The 19,595-nt window shown below is 43.1% G+C and overlaps 1 protein-coding gene across 1 annotated transcript; it reads right to left on the bottom strand.

The window, feature by feature from the left end:
• Positions 1–4,899: 4,899 nt before the first annotated feature.
• PRKAA2 (protein kinase AMP-activated catalytic subunit alpha 2) lies at positions 4,900–17,322 on the bottom strand. The gene is made up of 8 exons (XM_010170268.2): positions 17,186–17,322; positions 15,061–15,154; positions 13,397–13,541; positions 12,466–12,553; positions 9,369–9,593; positions 7,243–7,747; positions 5,381–5,507; positions 4,900–5,138 (listed from the first exon to the last, which is right to left on the bottom strand). The coding sequence occupies exons 2-8, from the start codon at positions 15,118–15,120 to the stop codon at positions 4,900–4,902; spliced, it is 1,389 nt and encodes a 462-aa protein (XP_010168570.2). The 5' UTR covers positions 15,121–15,154; positions 17,186–17,322.
• Positions 17,323–19,595: the final 2,273 nt, after the last annotated feature.

Here is a 19,595-nt window from a genome sequence, read left to right as displayed (position 1 = left end):
ATTCCAAGGCTTTTGTTGAAAACCTTTTTTAACACCAAAAGTATACTCATGCTTTGCAGCTAGAGCTCTGATTTACCTTCCAGTTCTCCTAACTTTGATGATCAAAACGAGCAAAGATATGTGCATCAAATACATGTGATGCCAGGTTTGCTCTCAGCAAAAGTCAGTGTTTGGTCAACAGTTATAATGTGGGAATTCTGAAAACCAGTTCATCTCTCAGGCATGGCAGTGAGGTACCTCTGAATGAATTGTTAACTCCACATCCAGGAGGCAGACTGGAAATTCAGAATTATAGGAAGCTCTTGCTTTTTTTTTATAAGTGAATGATGAGAAGGAATATATAAGGGAGGGGCTAAGGAAGCCAAAGGAAAGCGCTAAATGGAAAGCCCATACCAAAGACCTTAAAAAAGGCGACTCTATTAGGTACATCATACACCTGAAACAAAAATGAATCATAAAACTTTCCAGTAAAATACTGCAGGAGCTGGAGTGAGGATTTGTTTGGCTCACCCAAAGGGATGGATCTGTGATCCTTCCTTCTTCTCCTTTTCCTCTCAGCTAATAAAAGAGTGAAGCCAAATAATTGCACAACAAATGGTACTTCAAGTACTTAGAAACACGGCCTGCATGTCTCACCGGTGGGATTCTGCATAAACTGAGGGATTTGTGCACCTCCTGAAATAAAGCTGTGACTTCCAGCAGTCCTAATGGATGTTGAAGGCACAATTTCATGTCTTGTGCATAGGTGTCTCTTCCCTCTATATGGGTGCACACAAGACAATTGATGGTAAAGAGCAGTAAAATGAAAAGGAGTAGACAGAATGGTTATTTTGTTTGAACTTCATCTATTCCAATATGAATGGCATTATAATTACACACAAAAAAAGTATATATAACAGATACTAACCAGTTGCTTCATTTTTTACAACACTGCCCATATACACCCCTGTGCTTCTACACACCTCCTGAAATGTTAAATTAGACACACACACTGAAGATGCATTTCTGACCTGTTAAGAGAAAAAAAAAAAATCCTGCTGCCTTCACCTGCTCAGCTCTGACTCCTGAAAACAAAACTGCCCCAAACCGTCGGCACCAGGGAAGGGCAGGATGCTCACGGCTCCCGATGCCACCTCTCCTCCCTTCCCTGGCCCAGGCCACACTGAGTCTAACGGGGTCAGATGAGCTACTCATGGGCTTTACCTAGAAGAGGGTGTAAAAATATCATCCCCTTTATCTGGGTCCTCTCACACACCGGGATTAGTGTGTGTGATGGCAGGAGTCCAGGGCACACACCTACCCTGCTGGGCAAATAAAGATGAGAGGCCAATGACCGTGATGCTACCTACATTTTTAATATATATATGTATGCATATATAATATATACATATATATATTATATTTAAATCTATGTATGCATATATAATATATACATATATATATTTTCCAACTAGTATAGTCCAAGCTATTTCTGAATTAACTCATCCAGGATGCTGAAGCCTAACTGAACTCAATCCCCTTTTTGCATTTTTGTCTCTCTCCCCTTGGGCTGAAGCAAAGTTTGGGTGAATTTGTGACTTGTGAAGCACAGCTGTCCAGTGGCTTTGGAAGAATTGCACTTGGAGTAATTCAAGTTTCTGTAGTTCAAATACATCTACCCTGCTTTTCCTGATGCTCATGCATGTACCAGCATAACTCAAAAAAAACCCGACCACAAAGTAACAGCATAAAAGTTAAACTTTTCCTCTGGAAAATGTAAGCAGAGGTCAGCAGCTTAAATGCAGCTGGGAATCAGAAACAGCCTATTTGAAGGTAAAATAAATAAATAAATAAATAAATAAAGTTAAACTTCTCAAAATATTTCAAAATGCAACGTGGATTTGGCTAAGGCTGTAATGGACAGTTTAGTCCGATGCGTTCATCAAGGAGGTACTTCTATCAGTCCTACTGCTGACACTGAGCAGCAAAGTTGCTCCATCCCTTTGTCTCTCTCCATATGGAAAACTCAGATGCTTTTATTGCCTCCTTGGCAGGACTGGTGTAGCAGATCCATATATGATTTAATGTTTGCATGGATCTGAGAAGATGCCAAGTGCTACAAGGCTTATTCTACCATTTAGAAATCCCACCCGCCTCCAGGAAGCAAATATTTCCTCCCAAGGGCATTTGCTGCCATTTAATAGTATTAGTTCTGCTGGGTAAGGAAATCCCAGAGGACAAGTGTAATTTTAAGGCAAGACATCTGTACATCTATATGCTCCTGAACTGCAGATTGTATCTAAGGCACCAGCCCCTTATCCACTGAGCTACAGGTGTTTCCAGGACAACTGACTTGGCAAGATGCTTAAGTTGGGAGTGATGATTTAAACAGCCTTTTACATTTCCAATACATTTCATGGCAGGGGTATGGACATTCCTAACTGTTTCCTCAATGGAAATTAATGTCTGTCCTTACAGCTGCTGAGCTGCCCCCTCCTGCTCCTTTCCAAAGGGACTTATCTCCAGCATCCAAAACAATTTAGGGCTGTTTGCTCAGCATTTGCTCAGGTCTCAGCACTGATCTAAAAGCTGCTCAAGAGCTGGGTGCTACTCAGCTTTGGCTCTGGGGTGGTTTTATTTTTTGGCATGCAGGACTCCAGATTCTCCATCCTCACCAGGTATGACCCGCTCACACCACAGCACTGGAGACATGCATCATCCGATAGCCACCAGGCAGAGGACCAAAGCTATCCTCCAACCCAGAGTATTTATTTAATAATGATAATATAATAAAAAAGCTCATTACAAAACCTAGCAGTACTACAAATATTTCCAGTGTTTCTTCTGAAAACAAAATTGTTCTGCTGCCGGGTTTATAATCCAACCACTGATGCGCTGGATTTAGTGTATGAGAACTCAACAGCAAAACTGATTTTTTTTTTTTTTTGGAAGCTTTCTATTTTGTGCGGTTTCTGGAAAAATTGGAGCTGTAAAGTCATGTTAGTGAGAACCCAAGCGTAATCTGTAACAAAAGTAAGGCATTTTTGTGTTTGTTTTTTTTTTAAAAAAAGGGACTTCAAAGCTGAAAACGTCCACTTAACTGCCAGTAGATGGCAAAAATATCCCATATTTGTCTTCGTTACTTAAAATGATTAGTACAAAAGGTTTAATGTGTTGTTCTCTTCCTTGCTTCTCATAGAAACTTGCAGAAAGTATAAATTAAAGTGCAACTGTACAAAAAAACCTTGATGGATCATAAGAAGCTATCAAAAAGATGGATAATTATTATTTTTTTTTTAAGTTGAATGATCACATACCTGGGACAAGCAACATTGCTCAAGTTCTCCTTTGCTTTGTTTCTTAAAACAAAACAAACCCAAGGGAAAAAAAAAAAAAACCCACCCAGGATTTTTTTTGGCAAAGTTTTCATAAAGCATTTGTTCCTTGACTGATTAGACTATTATGTTCCTTTGCAATCAAATAGATGGAATTAAATACTGTAGCAAAGCCAAGCAGATGCCAACACTGCCCATTAGATTAAGTCTATGTAATAAAAAATAATAATTCTTTTAAATAAAGAAGTCACACACGCATAAGAGTTTACCCTTGAATAACAAGAATTTAACCTTAAAAATTTCCGTAATTTGTCTTAAAAAATAAAATCCTATCCTTCAGATAGCCAGTAGTAAAGAAACAGTAAAACTCTGAATTCAGATATCCCTGCCTTATCAGCGGAGTGGTGCAGGTCACAGTCCGGTGAGCAGCAGTGGGACGGGAAAGCCCTTCGGCATGAAAAGCGAGTCTCCGGCGGCACGCAGCTGCGCGGGGGGACGGCAGAGAAGGCAGATTTGGCAGCAATTTTAGGGTGGTGACAACCGGCGAAAGCTTCCTATGAGAAAGGTGAGAGGTAAATGCTCATCGGAGCTGTGCGATGCTGCTGGCTCTTGCCCAGCAGTGATGATCCTCACCCTTAGCTGAAGCAGGGGCAAAGTGATGGGTTTTCGGGTGGCTCATCTGAACCCTGCTTTGGATTCGGCCCCTGGAGCTGGCGGTGTGGCAGGGGAGGTTGGATGATGATTAAAGGCTGGAAAACAGGCAGGGAGCCTTCACCTTTGAACATGGTGAGCAGGTCAGTGCCGTCCAGCGCTCTCAGGAGGAGGAAGTAAAGCATCTTACAGGACACTCCTCTGCAAAGGCTTGACACGTGGAGGCTTTCCCAAGGGCACATTCGCAACAGGATCTTTGCACATCCCACCTTCCCTCCCCATCTTTAGCAGAGGAAAAAAAACCAGAGGGGACAGATGGCATATTGCACGAGTGCAGGAGCATCTAAGCAGATGCTAGTTTTAGGAGGGAAGTGCTAGCAGAGGCCAGCAGCCCCGCTGGCACGTGGGTACGAACGCCACAGACCTACTTCATCACTCCTCCGCTCTGTTTCACATACTTCCTGGTCAACCCTCTGACCTGGCTCAGCCCATCCTGCCCCTGCTCTGCACAGCAAAGGGGATACAACATCAACCTCACCGCATGCTACCGACATCACAGAAAGCTTAGCCATGGCTCTGTTAACTCAGGATGAACCAAGGGGGAGGTGTTTTCCAAAAACTCAGTGATACACTTGCTACTTTACAGCCATGCCGACATTTCCCATCGGGTTCACTTGGTAAAAAAGGGTATGGGATACAATTCACCATGGAGTAATGAGTGAAATAAAGTTAATTCTTAATTTGTTCAGTGCCTTGTTAGAGGGGAGAATGTTTTGGGTCTGGAAGTGGCTCTGTGTCACAGCCTCTGGAGCGGTGAGGGGCAGAGGAGGAGGAGGAGGAAGAACAAAGCAGAAAAAACATGGAACGATAAGTCAGACCAGATCCTCACAGTGCAATACCGTGTGCAGAGGGACCAGTGCTTTGGTGCCACCTGTCAACGAGCCAGGGCCATGATCAGGCTGGCACACATCTCAAAGAAGTCCATGGTGTGGCTCCCCAGGCGCGGTGTCACCGAGGGGATGCTGCCAACGAAGGAGCCGCTCAGAGAGCCCATCAGCGACTGGCACTCGATGGCCGCGGCGGCATCGATGCTCAGCCTCGGCCGGTGCAAGCCTGCAGCAGAGCAGGAGCGCTGGGGTGTGGAGGAGCCTGACCTTTGCTCCATCACATCATCTTGAATATAAAAAAAGAAAAGAAAAAAAAAAAAGTGGCATTAGTTTGGCATCTGCAACACATATTTGGTAAGGCACTAGTAACAGCAGTGGAGACGAATGGATCAAAAGGGCTTTCGTTGACTTGAAACAGCTGCATAAGCATTTTGAAATGCAAAGAATGATTTTTAATTTTTCTTTTTAAATTTCCAAACTTACAATTTTATGTGGTTTACATCCCACATTGCATCATTTCCCACTTACCATCAATGCTTTTGAAGTCCAAGAGATAGCTGCGGTTATCAACCTGGTAGAGCTGCAGGCTCATCTTCACGTAATTGCCCGTCACTGGGTTCTTGCGGCGTACTCTGAGATGGTAGGAGTTCACCACCTGCAATGGGTAACTTGCTTTCAGGAGTGAGAATCAAGATAGCTAGAAGAACATTTCTTTCCTTACTTTCTTCTAAATACTAACAAGACACCTTTTGAGAAAAACAGCTTCTAGAAAGAACAATGCCTGTAAAATTAAGCATATGGCTTCATATCCTATTTCCTCCTAAAAGCTGTCTTTAAAAATGCTGCTTAGGTTTTGATTCACCAGCTGCTGGGAGATGAAGCTGCTGTGACCCATCTGTCAGGCAACAAACTGATGCTGCTCCTCCCTCATTAGCAGTAACGGCCAAATGAGCCAAAAGTCCACTTGTGGACCATGTCCAAGGACCATACCTGTGAAACCAGGGCAGGCTGGGCAGCTGGGGAGAGTAACCTTTCCATGGGCACAGCTAAATTCAGTGTTTGTGAATCAGCCTTGAGCTGTGTATTTTCTCTTGCCGCTTCCCACCCCACAATCTGCTGCATCTCATTTGCAATGAGATCTTTTCTCTGTGTTATATTTATGAAGTGGTTGCATGGATGGGAAAGCTATTTCGATCAAGAGTCACATCTGAAGTTATTCTTAGGGTGGGAAAGACTATTGTGAAACCTCCTCGTACAAAATAAGCTCCACTGCCTACGTGAAGACGTTGGGCTGACTTGGTAAGTGAAGCTGTACCAGAAATACGTTGGGTTTGTTCACTCTCTGCAAAACCATGCAGCTAACAAATGTCTGGCTGATGTAGGCATATGCATCTGGAGACAGTCCATCTCCTGGCTAGTGCGGTGAAATCGGGCTTCTAGGTGCTACTTGGCTTTAAATACATAATATATAAAAAGTAAGAAGGAGATGGGACACTTTCAAGAAGCAGCACAGTGATGTTCACACTGTCCCACCCTTGGGACCTGGAACAAGAAGGGTACCTCCTCTGGAGATGATGAGTATCTGGGCAGAAATTCTCCTTACCTGCTCCTGCTGCTCACACAAGGCTGCTGTGAAAGACCATGAGTCAGGAGAGATCATGTCAGCGACTGCACTGAGATGTTGGGAATGGGGCTCAGCAGTAAATATTAAGGGCTGACTTAGGGATTTCCTCATCTGACTTTGACAAAGATTGTGACTAAATGCTGCGTAGCTCTGAAGAAATATCTGAAGTGAGTACTGTCAACTAAAATGCCACCTGGGTTTAAATCAAGCTTCAAGAAGCTGAGCCCTAAACCAGAGAAGCAGTAAATGTCTGAAGGTGTGTCTGGTCCATGGGCACCGTTCCATCTCCATGGAGGAAAATGCCACCAAATCAACAGTATAAACTCCTGCCCCCAACACCCCCCTGTCCCTCATCTGTGCATCTTTTAAGATGCATATCGTCCCATTTCAGGACAAGTGACTGATAAGACCCAAGCTCAGGAGCACTTGAGATAACCTCGCAAGGAATTAGCCACTAAACTTAGAAATATGACTGACTTCTCTTCTCCCTGCAGCTAAACAAGGCAGAATCATCTTTCCAGCCAGAGGCTTAGAGCATTCAGAAAGAAAACTCTTATTTCATACCATAAATAAACACTACAGATATTAAACCCCAGATAGCATCTTAATTCAGTGCATTTGTATTACTGAGAAATAGCAGGGATGATCTCAAGGTGTGGTCATTTGTTTCGAAACAGGTGAAGCTGTACTCACTAACCTCCCTGAGCAACTCAGCTCATGAAACAACTCTTGAAAACCACCACCAGGAAGCAGCAGGACTCCCTACCTTCCACTCGAAGTCCAGCTGTTTCATAGCGCGGTACACCTCGGCCATAATGTCATAGGGTTTGCTCTGGCTGCGGATCCCCAGGTGCCACTTGGCCTTTTTGACAGTCAGGGGTTTTGGCTTTGTGGTGTTGAGGGCATCCAAAGGACATCGCGCTTTGGGGCTGTCTGCTATCAATGGCGGCATCCGCTCAGGGTGTGGCTTCACCCCGGGAGGGATGTGCAAGGCGCTGTCGTCCATGAAGGAGCCGGTGGGAGGGCTGGAGGCAAGGTAGAACTCGCTGGCTTGGTTCATGATCCTCCGGTTGTCAATGACCAGGTGGTAGGCCACTGCCAGCTGGTCCTGAGGGTCACCGCTGTACAGGCTGTTCATCACCTCTGACTCCGTGCATTCAAATTTTTCACAAACTTCCCGAACTGCGTCGTCATCAATGACAGTTGCATCGTAGGAAGGGTCCTCTGGGAACAGGTAACTGGGCAACTCCTCCTTGAACCACTCATGCTCCCTGGGGAAAGGCAAAGAGGAGCTGCCGTGAGCTCTATGCAAAGTAAATCACTGCCACCAATCCCAGGCTTTCTCCCCAAAAGCATCCAAGGAGCTTTGTCTTGGTGGTTAAAGCTTTTCATTGAGGAATAAGCAATGTGTTTCCAGCTTGGTGACCCCAAATCCTCTCTTGCCATCACCAAGCCATGAAGGCACTGGCCAACAAAATCAGGTCTACATTCATAAAAGTGCAGCAGTTTTTAAACTGGAGATGAGGTGGCCATAATAAGTCTTCTGGCATGGGAGGTGGGGATGCAAAACTGGCTGGCTGCATACACCTCACCTGTATTGCTTGGTCTAGCTAAAACTAACCCTCAGCTGCAAAATAGGGAGCTCAGTCCAGCCCTGCCCCCAGTACGGCAACAACGATAACACCTTGCAAGTGTGGCTGCTTGCTCACATGGCTCTGGAGTAAGACCTCAGCATTTAGGAGATGCTCATGCTTTTTAATTATTAGGTCTGATAGAGATACAGAGCATCAAAGCTATCCAGGTACCCGATTCCCACTGCTTTACAATGAAGTCACTGATAATTAAGTGGCTGAATGCCATAGAGAGGCTTGTCTATAGGTTCTGTGTATCAGCTGTAATCTTCCCACACGTGCTGCTGCCCTAACATGTAATTAAATCCTTTAGTCTTACAGACTTAAGAAATAAAAAAGGCATTTTACTTGGTTTTACTTGAAGGGTAAAATTAAGGCCATCCATTGCAAATGCATTAAAAACCTGAGAACTCCTGAAAGTCCCAGGAACATTTACATGTATGCTTAGCACACCAGCTAGATGTAACCATTACTATAAATTTCATAAAATGTGTATTGGGCTCCAGTTTTACAAAACATTTCTAAAATGACTCAGACTATGAGAGTTTTGAAGTCCTGCTACCAGCCATGAACTCTTAATGATCTCTGCAGGCACAAATATCTGCTTAAGAGCACAACTGTTCCCTGTACCTTGAATTTCCAAAGTGATGCATGCAGATAAAAGGTTCACAGGCACTGCACTCACTGACTAGACAAGAAAACTTCACTGCATTTAAAGATGAACCATTTGCTCACATTTTAAACTATATCCGACATTTAAGGATTAAATTAGCAATTCTTGTGTTTCTTTTCTTTTTTAATTGGATAGATACTAAGTCCAATGATTACCTTCTTATTCTGAACTGGCACCCAGAGGGAGGTGGTCTTGAAATAATGTAATTAAAAATGGCTGGTGGATATTTTCTTATGATTATTGCATGATATAACTGGTTTTGCTAAGCACTATTAAGAGATTTTTGAGGCTACTTTAGAATGCAATAAAATAGCATTTTATATATATAAATATATATAAAAAAAATAGTCACCCTGTTCATCATCATCCACTGCCAGCCAGCAGCACCCACCTCTCCATCAGAACCAAAGGGTGCAGCAGTGCTCCTTGAATCACTTGGGACAAAAACCAGCTGGATTAGCTGACTACTCCTGTAAAGCACCCTGCCCACTGCCAGCAGGTGACCCCCAGGACAGCCACCATCCTCTGCCACCAGTCCATCGGAGCCCCCTGAACACAGCCAACCCACCCCATCCCACCTGGGCTGACCTGATGTCCTTGATGGTTGCTCGCTTGAGGGGGTCAACCTGCAGCATGTGCATGAGGAGAGTGGCAACGGAGCGGTTGAGGTATTCGGGGATGTAAAACACACCCCCACGGATCTTCTTGAAGAGGGTGGGGACGTGCTCGTCATCGAAAGGCAGAGTGCCGCAGAGAAGGGCGTAGAGGATAACGCCGCAGCTCCAGATGTCCACCTCGGGGCCAGCGTACAGCCTGTGCAAAGGCAAGGGCAGGAGAAAGGTGTCACCCCCTGTCCTCTTCTCCTTAGTTAGGGTGCAGGGTCCCACTGGGGAACCACTGCCAGCTTTGTGGCAGTCAAGACCACAGCCCACCCCAGCACAGCTCACGTGGATGCCCCCAACCAAACCTGTCTAAGCCAAAATCCCCCAAAGGCAAGGAGAAAAGCCATGGTAGAGCTGGTGTGGGCTGCCCTGGCTCCTCTGGATGGCCGTGTGCATCCCTGCCTCTGCCAGACCCTGCCAACCCTCACATTTCCAAGAGATCTCCCAGGCTGTTTTCTCCTTCACCCAAGGGCTCAGCCAGCAATTTCTGTTCATTCAGCGAGGCAGATGAAATAGCAGCAGATCCTGTATCTCTGAGTGTTTATTTTCAGTTGAAGTTTGCGTGCTGGCAGGCAAGCGCTCCCGCTTCCGACAAGCTGCTAATGGGCTCCCTGGCATCACCAAGTTGGGAGACCCCAAATAGATGGGTTTTGCTGCTGCTCGTGTACTTCATTTGCTTATCTCTTATTGCTCCAACTGATGCTTTCTCAAGAGATTTTGGGAGGCAGTGCCTATCCTTGGGCTGTAAAATCCTACCAAAATACAGAGGTTGAAATACAAATACAGGGCTCTCTTCACGAAACCTCAGCATCCTGCACTTCCTCCTCCTGTAAAGCAGCACTGCAGACACACTAGGGTACAAAAAGCACCAGTAAAGCATGTGGTCATTCTCCAAACACCACCAAATCACCAGCTCTGCTTGTTGAGACTTTCCCTGCTCAGGTCAGGGACAGCAGCAAAGTATGGGCATTTTGGAAACAGGGACAATTATCTAGATGCCTCCTTGGGTCCTGCCTCCGTGCCCGACTGCAACAGATAGAAAGACCAATTCTTTTCACAGAATCACAGGATGGTTTGGGTTGGAAGGGACCTTAAAGATCATCCAGTTCCAACCCCCCTGCCATCAGCAGGGACACCTTCCACTAGACCAGGTTGCTCAAAGCCTCATCTAACCTGGCCTTGAACACTTTCAGGGAGGAGCATCCACAACTTCTCTGGGCAACCTGTGCCACTGTCCCACCACCCTCACAGCAAAAAATTTCTTCATAATATCTCATCTAAATCTCCCCTCTTTCTAGTTTAAAGCCATTGCTCCTTGTTCTGTCACTCCCTGCCCTTGTCAAATGTCCCTCCCCAGCCTTCCTGGAGCCCCTTCAGGTAGTGGAAGGCCACTAGAAGGTCTCCCCGGAGCCTTCTCTTCTCCAGGCTGAACAGCCCCAACTCCCTCAGCCTGTCCTCACAGGAGAGGTGCTCCAGCCTTCTGACTGCTCCAGCCGACTGCTTTTGTGCTCTACCCAGCAAAGGCAGCAGGAACTGGGATCCAGTTCACCCCCCACACACCCACCCTGCTGCAGCAACAGCAGATCCTGCCTCTGCCCCACAAACGCAGCTCTCCTACGTTGCTATAGCTTTGAGAAGAAGGCAGCTTGGCATATAATTCAGGGGTATAAAAATCAAGACATGGTAAGCAGTACTTACGCTGGAGGGCTGCAGCAGTAGCCAGTGAAAAAAGGGCAACATGTAGGCTTGGTTTTGTTTTTCTTTCCTACTTTTCTTGTTAATAAGCTGTACTGCCTGTATCCTTGGAATGATCAGGCTCTGCACACTGGGACTGCAGGGACTCGTTAATCTGCCATGTGCCTTGTCGCTTATACAAACTCAAACAAAAGTACTTTTGGCCTTTATTGAAAAAGGACATGGAAATAACATTTTTTTGGAATCCCAGTAGAGTTTCTGGCTTTGTCCCCCTCTTGACAATGAGGATTTATTTGCTTTCACACATAGAGCTGTAGTCACAACAGGGTTTTTGGATGCTGGTCTAATTCCTAGGATACTCTGCCAACACTTGCACTGGTGTAAACATGGATGAAATAATCATAATCACAGCTAAGACACTTTGAACAAAATGTTGTATTTAAAAGCTAGAGTTATAGGCAAAAATAAGCTGTATTAGGAAAACTAATGCTCATGCAAAGTGTGATTCAAAACTATGGGGAAGGTAATGACATGGGCAGTTTGAAAGACCATACAGAGGACTGAAAATTTGAAAATTTGTATTTGCATCCTTGCTATGCAATTATAGAGTTAGGGAAATAAGTCCATTCTTTGTAACTTAGGTTCCTGGCAGCAAAATGTTGAAGGTAACACTTCTGTATCAACATGGTGAAGTCTAATTCAACCTTGCAGAGTGTGTTCAACATGCCATGTGTTGCACAGATGTTGCACGCTGAGAGATGCAACCACACTGGAGGTTTGTCAATTCAATTCATCAATCCAAACAAAGTTATGAAGGTTCAGCCTACTGTCATGAACAAAACCCTGAGCTTAAGGAACAAGACAAGTATTTTCAATACTAGAGTTTAACACTGTAGGAAGTGATTAAAGATCTTCCTGATTCTTCAGTCAGTGAATGGGTTTCCTCATTAACACTGTGTTTTATATTGTGGGTGGGCAGGAGAGAATGGGGTGGCCTGGAAAAGCCTTTCCATCTGAAACCTCAGTATTTGCATCCAAAGAATGATTTTCACCCTCTTTAATTAGCAATATAAACAGTCAACATCTGCTATTAATAATTTCTCCAAAGCAAACATCTTTAGCAAAGCATGGTTTGATATTACCGCTACTGGGAAATGTAATAACCAAGAAAACTTTCACATTTTTGCCAGTAGATTCACCCAAACTTAAAATACAGGCTGGACAGATTCAGCTGCTTTTACTAGATGTGCAAAGCTGTTTCCAATCCCAAGAACAAATTTAAAGACCATGTGCTCACATAGGCTCTGATTAGAAGTGGAATGTCCTACCTTCCAGAGATGACTTCAGGGGCTGCGTAATTTGGAGAACCACAGCTGGTGCGTAGAAATTCACCATCTGACATCATGTTGGACAACCCTAAGAGCAAGACATTTACTACATAATGATGTTTGATGTGAAGGTCCAGCCACAGAGGACTCTCTGTTGCACAGCAGAGGAGAGGTATAGCAAGTGGAGGGGGAAATTTGGAGGGGAACTGTTGACATAATTTAGATAGACTCCTTTGAGCTGATTTGCAAATTATTATTATTATTATTGTTATTTTCACATCCAACCAAGGAATATTCACTCTAGGCTAATTTGCTTCTCTAAGTTGCAAATCCCAGAGCACAGAGGAAAAGAGACATAATTCATCCCAGAGCACTTAATTTATATGGGAATTGTGTGGGGTTGTGAAATCAGTAAATCTTCAAAAGGATTTATCACTGCTAGAAAGGACTCACCGGGACCGAGCTGGTAGCCCAGCTATTTCAGTGGATTTCAATTGGTAATGCCACTTAAAGGCTCCTGTCACTGCTCATTTGTAAAATGAAGTGAGGCCAAGAGCACATGGCCAAACGTACAGAGAACATGCATGAAAATAAACACACGCAGCCAGCTCACCCTGGAATTAACTGCACTGGGTCTGTCTTAAACATAAATTAGATAAATCTTTATATTAGGTGATTGTACTAAAACATAACAAAGATTTACAAATTACCTTGCTGCTCCATTCTTAATGTGAGTTCAGAAGCAGCCTACAATGAGTAATCCCTGCTTTTGCAAAAAGGCCGGTGTTTATAACTGTGGGCTTTTCAGGTAAAGTAACTGCTAGTGGTTAGGAAAACAGGCTCTGGGTTTTGTAAGGCGTGCTACACGGACACGCTCCAGCAAGCGCCTCAGAGCTGGCTGCATTTCTGGAATGCTGCTGGGGTCACATACCAAAATCAGCTATCTTTGCATTCATGTGCGCGTCCAGCAACACGTTCTCCGGTTTCAGGTCTCGGTGCACAACCATGTGTCTGTGGCAGTAATCCACCGCAGAGAGAATCTGCTGGAAAAGGCGTCGAGCTTCTGCCTCTTCAACCTACAGGTACAAGAGGAAATAGTTCTGAAGGTTGGTCTGCGTGCAGAGCTGGCAAGGGAAGGTGTGACTTAGCACGGAGCCAAAACATTCCAGGGTGCAGAGAGAAAATCACAGCGTGTTTTCCACCAGAAGCAGCAAATAAAGCAGATTTCCCCCCTTGCATTTTATAATGTGCTAATGTTTGCAAATGATATAGCCCAGAGTTGAAATTAGAAACCTAAATTTAGCTGAGCTATCAAGGAGAACTTCTTGGTAGCACCTATGGAGGCAATGGCCCGCTGTCCCAAGGGGACCAGTTCTGCTATACAGCCCATGCAGAATGACGCTGGACAAAACACTGCAGGGGATGCTACAGGGAGCGATTTCTCATGGATAGATGGCTTTGGGGAAAAAAAAAAAAAAGCTAAAGGTGGAATATTGTGATGATTTTAATTAGCTGTATTAGCTATGAAGTTGAATGAGCTACATTACAGAAATTATATTTAAAATGATGATTATTTTTACTGATGACTTTTGGGGAAAAAAAAAAAAAAGCTAAAGGTGGAATATTGTGATGATTTTAATTAGCTGTATTAGCTATGAAGTTGAATGAGCTACATTACAGAAATTATATTTAAAATGATGATTATTTTTACTGATGACTTCCTAAAGACTCTCTTCATGAAAAAAATTAGTTTCTGAATGCGAAAGTTCAGAAAAGATCCAAATTAGTCACTGAAAACATCCAAATGGATAAACTGTGCTGGAAATCAGAACTGTAAGTAGAAAAGTGGAAGGACTCAGCTCTATAAAGCAGTGCACTAATCTAAACCAATTTATTGAAAATGTATTGACTTTTTTCAGTACAGACAGGAAACATCTGATGGGCTGATCCTTCACCTGAAGCCTTAATCTGGATGTCCACTTCAGCCCATTTTTATCACCTTGCCCTGCAATTGCTCCCTGCCTAGGAGGATGTCCATGGGGCAGACACAAGTGATTTTCTTTGTAACCATAATATCATATTTCATGGGCTCAACCTGTGCCTCAGTGATTTACACCCAGCAGGATTACTGGCATTTGAAATTGTTATTCAGATAAGCCACATCCTTCAAAAGTCTTCCAAAAACCTGACGTGGAGCCAAGGGGGAGGCGAATGACCAGGATGGAGACCACACCGAGTGCTCTTCCCCCCCGATGCCCTGCACACACGTAAATCTGCTGCTGAACTGTGGGAGTTTTGACAGGCAACCCATAGCTAAAAATCGTAAAAATATGCTAGTTTTCCAAATATTTGCACTAAGCAACACGTTACTTTGGATATTTTGGTTTGCGTATCGAAATACACCAGAGAACGCTGCAAAAAATCACACGCAACTTTTGTGCGAGACGGGTAGGAGACACTCCAGATGGGATTGCTGTGAAGCAACTTCTATTTTGGGCCTTAACCTTAACCACATTCCCTTTAGCAGTCGTTTTGCTTCTAAACACCATCCTCTTCCCACACAAGTGTTTGGGCTGACATGGTACTGGCACTTACACGTCCGTGCTTACAGATGTAATCAAATAGTTCACCACCAGATACGTATTCCATGACCATGAAGAAGTCTGTTGGCGTGCTGATGACCTGGTACCTTCAAAAACACAAGTGGATTTTGAAAAAAACATGATTAAGAAGAAGAGGGAAAGGTTTTTAAAGAGATTATGAGTTTCAAGTCAACCCTTAAAATAAGCATGTTTGGATCTTCCATTTATAATTGCTTTCCACTTCTGAAAAGCCATCACTTATTTCAGGTATAATCTTCGACTTGTCTAGGAATGTCTTTTGCAGACCTATGGTTTTTCTTCAAGTTTTTTAATAATCCTCTGAAATCTCTGCCAGACAATCCTATCACATTTAGCACTGTCCTGACTTTCAAATTTCTATTTTGGTTAAGATCTGCAACAACAGCTTTAGAAATGAAGAGTTGTTAGCTGGGGGGTATATTTGGTTTCCCTCTTAACAAAGAAAAAGAAGATAAAGAAGAACTCTAGACAGAAGAGGAAGCTTCTTTTGGAAAGGTACAGAAAAAAAGATGAGCACCCCAAAAAGTTATTTTTCAGATATTAAATCCTGCTATATTCTAAAATGAAGAAAAAAAAAAACCTGTCACCCCTGACTTGCAAATTTATTCTCCATTTTCATTCAAAATGATCCTTGAGCACTGCAAAGGCATTGCAGGGTCCCAGCCGGTAGAAACTGCCAGTAATCAGCTGAGGTCAGTTCAGCTACAGGAATTCACAGCAGCACCAGCTGAGATCCCCCTCTGTTTTATTTCAAACACATTATTGTTTGCTTTTTTGTTTTTTTTACAGCTGAAGTTCTGTGGGTTGTAATTTGAAACAAACAGATTTCAAACAATTTTCAGAGATCAGCAAGTGAACAGGTAATAGTCCCGTAAAAATCAATAGGATCAACTCAATTTTTCTGCAGTGCTTTGGACCCAGACATCTAAGTTATTGTTAATTGCCAGGCTATTTATTTTATATATAGTTTAAAAGCTATTGAAAAGGGAGGTTTATGTACCATGGTCTCCTTTTCTTTATCATTGTACTTCACAATTGTAATATGTACTATTGTGAATATTGTTAAACTGTGTTTAATTTTTAGGGTTTAATACTTTGACAAATGTATGAACAGGACTTAACTTGCCAAGACGCTGGATGCACAGCTAAGAACTCTTGCTGGCTTTTTCATGAAATAATACCAATCTGTTCTCCAATAAATCCATGGAACTGTGAAGTTACTCTAAAGTCAACAGTTGCTGCATGGTTAGTTATTTAACTGTAGAGAGAATTTGTTTTCCCTTGCTTCTAAGTCCCAGGTATTTGCTATATCTCATGCCAGTTTTAAGGCTGACCTAAATGTCAACTTATCCTTGCAGTTACCATTCAACAGCTTTCTTTTATAGAAATGCCAAAGATATTATCGAGTGCCTCATTAACGTGGACTGGCTGCACAAACTGGGGATTGAGAAGGAATCCCAGAGGCTGGAGTGCAGGTGCTGATTTACAACTTAAATTCAGGTTCATCAGAGTGGCAACTTTGAAAACTTATGTCTGAATAATAAATTTTTAAAAAATGTTCCTTTAAGCTCTGGATAATCAGGTCATTAAAACGTAAATCCTATTGACTTCAGGCCAAAGCTTCCCTCTATGAGCCTGACTGTGCTGTAATTCCTCAGGCAAAATTCTCAGCAGCTTCAAGTCTGGAGGTACCAAGCCAAAAAAAGGTCATCACAAAAACTCCTAATAGCATCCCAGCACAGGAAAGGCCAGACCCTCTCTACACACCTTTATAAAGGCCTCTGCCTGGAAGAGAAGAAAGCTTGGACTGGTTCAGCTGAGCAAAACTTGACGCAGGGACATCAGCCTGTTGGCTGTTACAATAACTCAGACTCCCAATAGAAGAAACATCTTCCATCGTTTCTCAAAGCGTCACCTGTGTCCTCCCCTAAGTTAGAGGGAGACTCAAAAAGCAACATTTGGCTTTAACATGCAAAAACTTGACCCATACCTAACATTTTCACCTCCTCTAAGCCATCTCCTGAAACCAAGTCAACTGTGTACGTGAAGTCTTTGCAGATGGAGGAGTAAGCTGAACACATGGCAGAAAGGCTACTTACAGTTTGATAATATGAGGATGCCGGAAGAGTTTAAGGTTTTGAATTTCTCGTTTGATCTTCCCAACCACATCCAGGCTGCGTATTTTCTGCCTGTTGAGTATTTTTACTGCTACTTTGTGCCCAGTCAGCTGGTGCTCGCCAACTATTAGAAAGAGAACGTTACAAAGTCACTAAACAGTGTCGTTAAGATACATACAAGCAATTCGGGACACTGTGATCAATAAACAAAAAGCAACTCTTAAAGTGGAGGGGAAAAAAAAAAAGGTGAGGGAGTGAAATATTTTAAACTTGTTTTTTGTCTCTTCACTTTATTGTTTTCCCAGTGGAGCCATGGAAGACAGAAGAGAGGGGACTTATCTGCAAAAAACACTCAAGTCAATAAAACAGAGTGAGTTACTGGAGGAGGTCATACCCAAAGCTAATTTGCAAGGATTTATAGCATGTAAAAGCCAGATCAATCAGAAACAGATATATTTAAATGGCAGAGGAGAATTGCCACTGTAACACACTGGTTGATTAAATCCCTAATAAACCCAGTCTTAAGACTAGACCATCACATTTCTTAAAAAAAAAAAAAAAGATATAGGGATTTTCCCTGCCTAAAATAGGACTGCGGGATTTGCATTACTAAAATGAATTTCTATTTATACTTTCTCAAGTGTGCTTCTTGGTTTGATGACAAGCTGCAGGAACACTGCTGTACTGCAAGAGCAAATTCTGGTTTTAGAAAAACTACAAACTTCAATATGGGTTTTTATAATATGCACTTGGTGCATTGAGATGCTGATGCTTCTCTCCTGCGTACAGGGACAAACAGTAACAACAAACTGGGAGCAGCACCACAGGCACTGGTGGAATTGCACTAACCTGACAATAATATGAAATTAATTCACCATTTGCTCCATTTGTTATCAATAAACAGACTATACAAAAAATAAAAAGCTCCTAGGAAGCAAGAATTATATTTAAGTTAACAGTGAGAATTGCTTGAAAACTGTCAATTGGATGTGTATATCTCAAAGGGTTGTCTGGCCATGAGCTACCCCTTCTCAGTATTTTCTAATGTGATATTAAAAATGGTGACATGTGGATGGTTTTCTAAAGAATACGCAGAAAACCTGCTTACAGTAAATATTTGTGCTCTCTAATTATGAATGTTACCCTTCCAGTAATAACACAGAGCGCAAGGAGTTAATAATTATGAGCAAACCTTGTTATTACATTAATAGACTCTGTAATTTTGGAGGCTCTAATGAGCTGCACAGAAGCAAACGGTGTAAGCAGACAGCGTGAGAAGGGCAGGGCGGCAGCGCCGGCACCGCTCAGGGCACGCCGGGTCACTATTATTAGCCACCAGATAAGACCTGCCGGAGATTCTTTCCTCAATAAGAGCATCCTAAAAATAAAACACTTTCCTGCCCTTGAAAATTAAAGCACCACTTTGCATGTCCATTTTATGCCTCGCAATACTTAAAACTACAAGATGAAATGAAAATAAACTAAGCTTAGTAGTATAGATGCAATTTAGGGATTAGCTGAGGGCTGGAGGAGGCAGATAATTCCTCTCGTGTGGTGCAAGGAGAGCGCTGTAAATAGTCCGAGGAGGCATTTTCCCTGATGTATCCTTGGGGAGAGGAGAGCTGGGCAGTGTTGGACCTGCCCCACGGCGGGAAGGCTTTGCTGGAGCAAGACTCTGCAAAGCAGCGCGTGTGCAAGGGCTACAAAAGCATGCTCAGGCTTTACTGGGGCTTGGGTACAGCCTCTTCGTTTGCTGCAAGAAATCCTCCCCAATTTGTGCCAAGAGTAGTCTTATAAAGGGCACTGATCTCTCTTTGCCAAGGCTGTCATGGTATATGCACGGTGTATGTTACACCGAGGAGGCTGGGGAAGGCACGACAGAGGTGTGTAAGACAACTGCAGCAGATGTCTTTGAGATCAAGTCTTCTACCAGCAGCATTTGATTTGGTCAACTACAGCCCTGCGATACCTCTGCTCTCTCTTTACTGGGAGCACAAGAAGTTGTACTTTGAAATCCACCCTTGTTTCATTCAGCTCCATTAAATAATTCTAATGCACTTAAGTCATAAGTTGGGAAACTGAGGAACAGCAAAGCAAAGAGGTTTATCACTAAACTAGGAAGAAAACCCTGATTTCTGCCATCTTTTGTTTCAACACAACCCTTTCTGGCCTTATCTCAGTATATGCTTTGAAAAATTTTTATTATACACTTGGGGAAAAAAAAAATGGCCATGCCCAGAATGAATAATTATTGGTTTTAATACCATTGCTGAACAGTTCATCTCCTTTCCATCCATGACAAACAACGCGTAACTCTGCGAAGGTTTGCTAGCTCAAACATATTAATAATTAAAAATAAACAGTCTATTTTGTAATCTGTCTTTTGCTTACA

The sequence above is a fragment of the Antrostomus carolinensis genome, unplaced genomic scaffold (assembly GCF_000700745.2).
Source record: "Antrostomus carolinensis isolate BGI_N321 unplaced genomic scaffold, ASM70074v2 scaffold11486, whole genome shotgun sequence".
Lineage (NCBI taxonomy): Eukaryota > Metazoa > Chordata > Aves > Caprimulgiformes > Caprimulgidae > Antrostomus > Antrostomus carolinensis.
The sequence above is the reverse complement of the archived record's forward strand: the minus strand, read 5'-3'. Positions and strand labels throughout refer to the sequence as shown.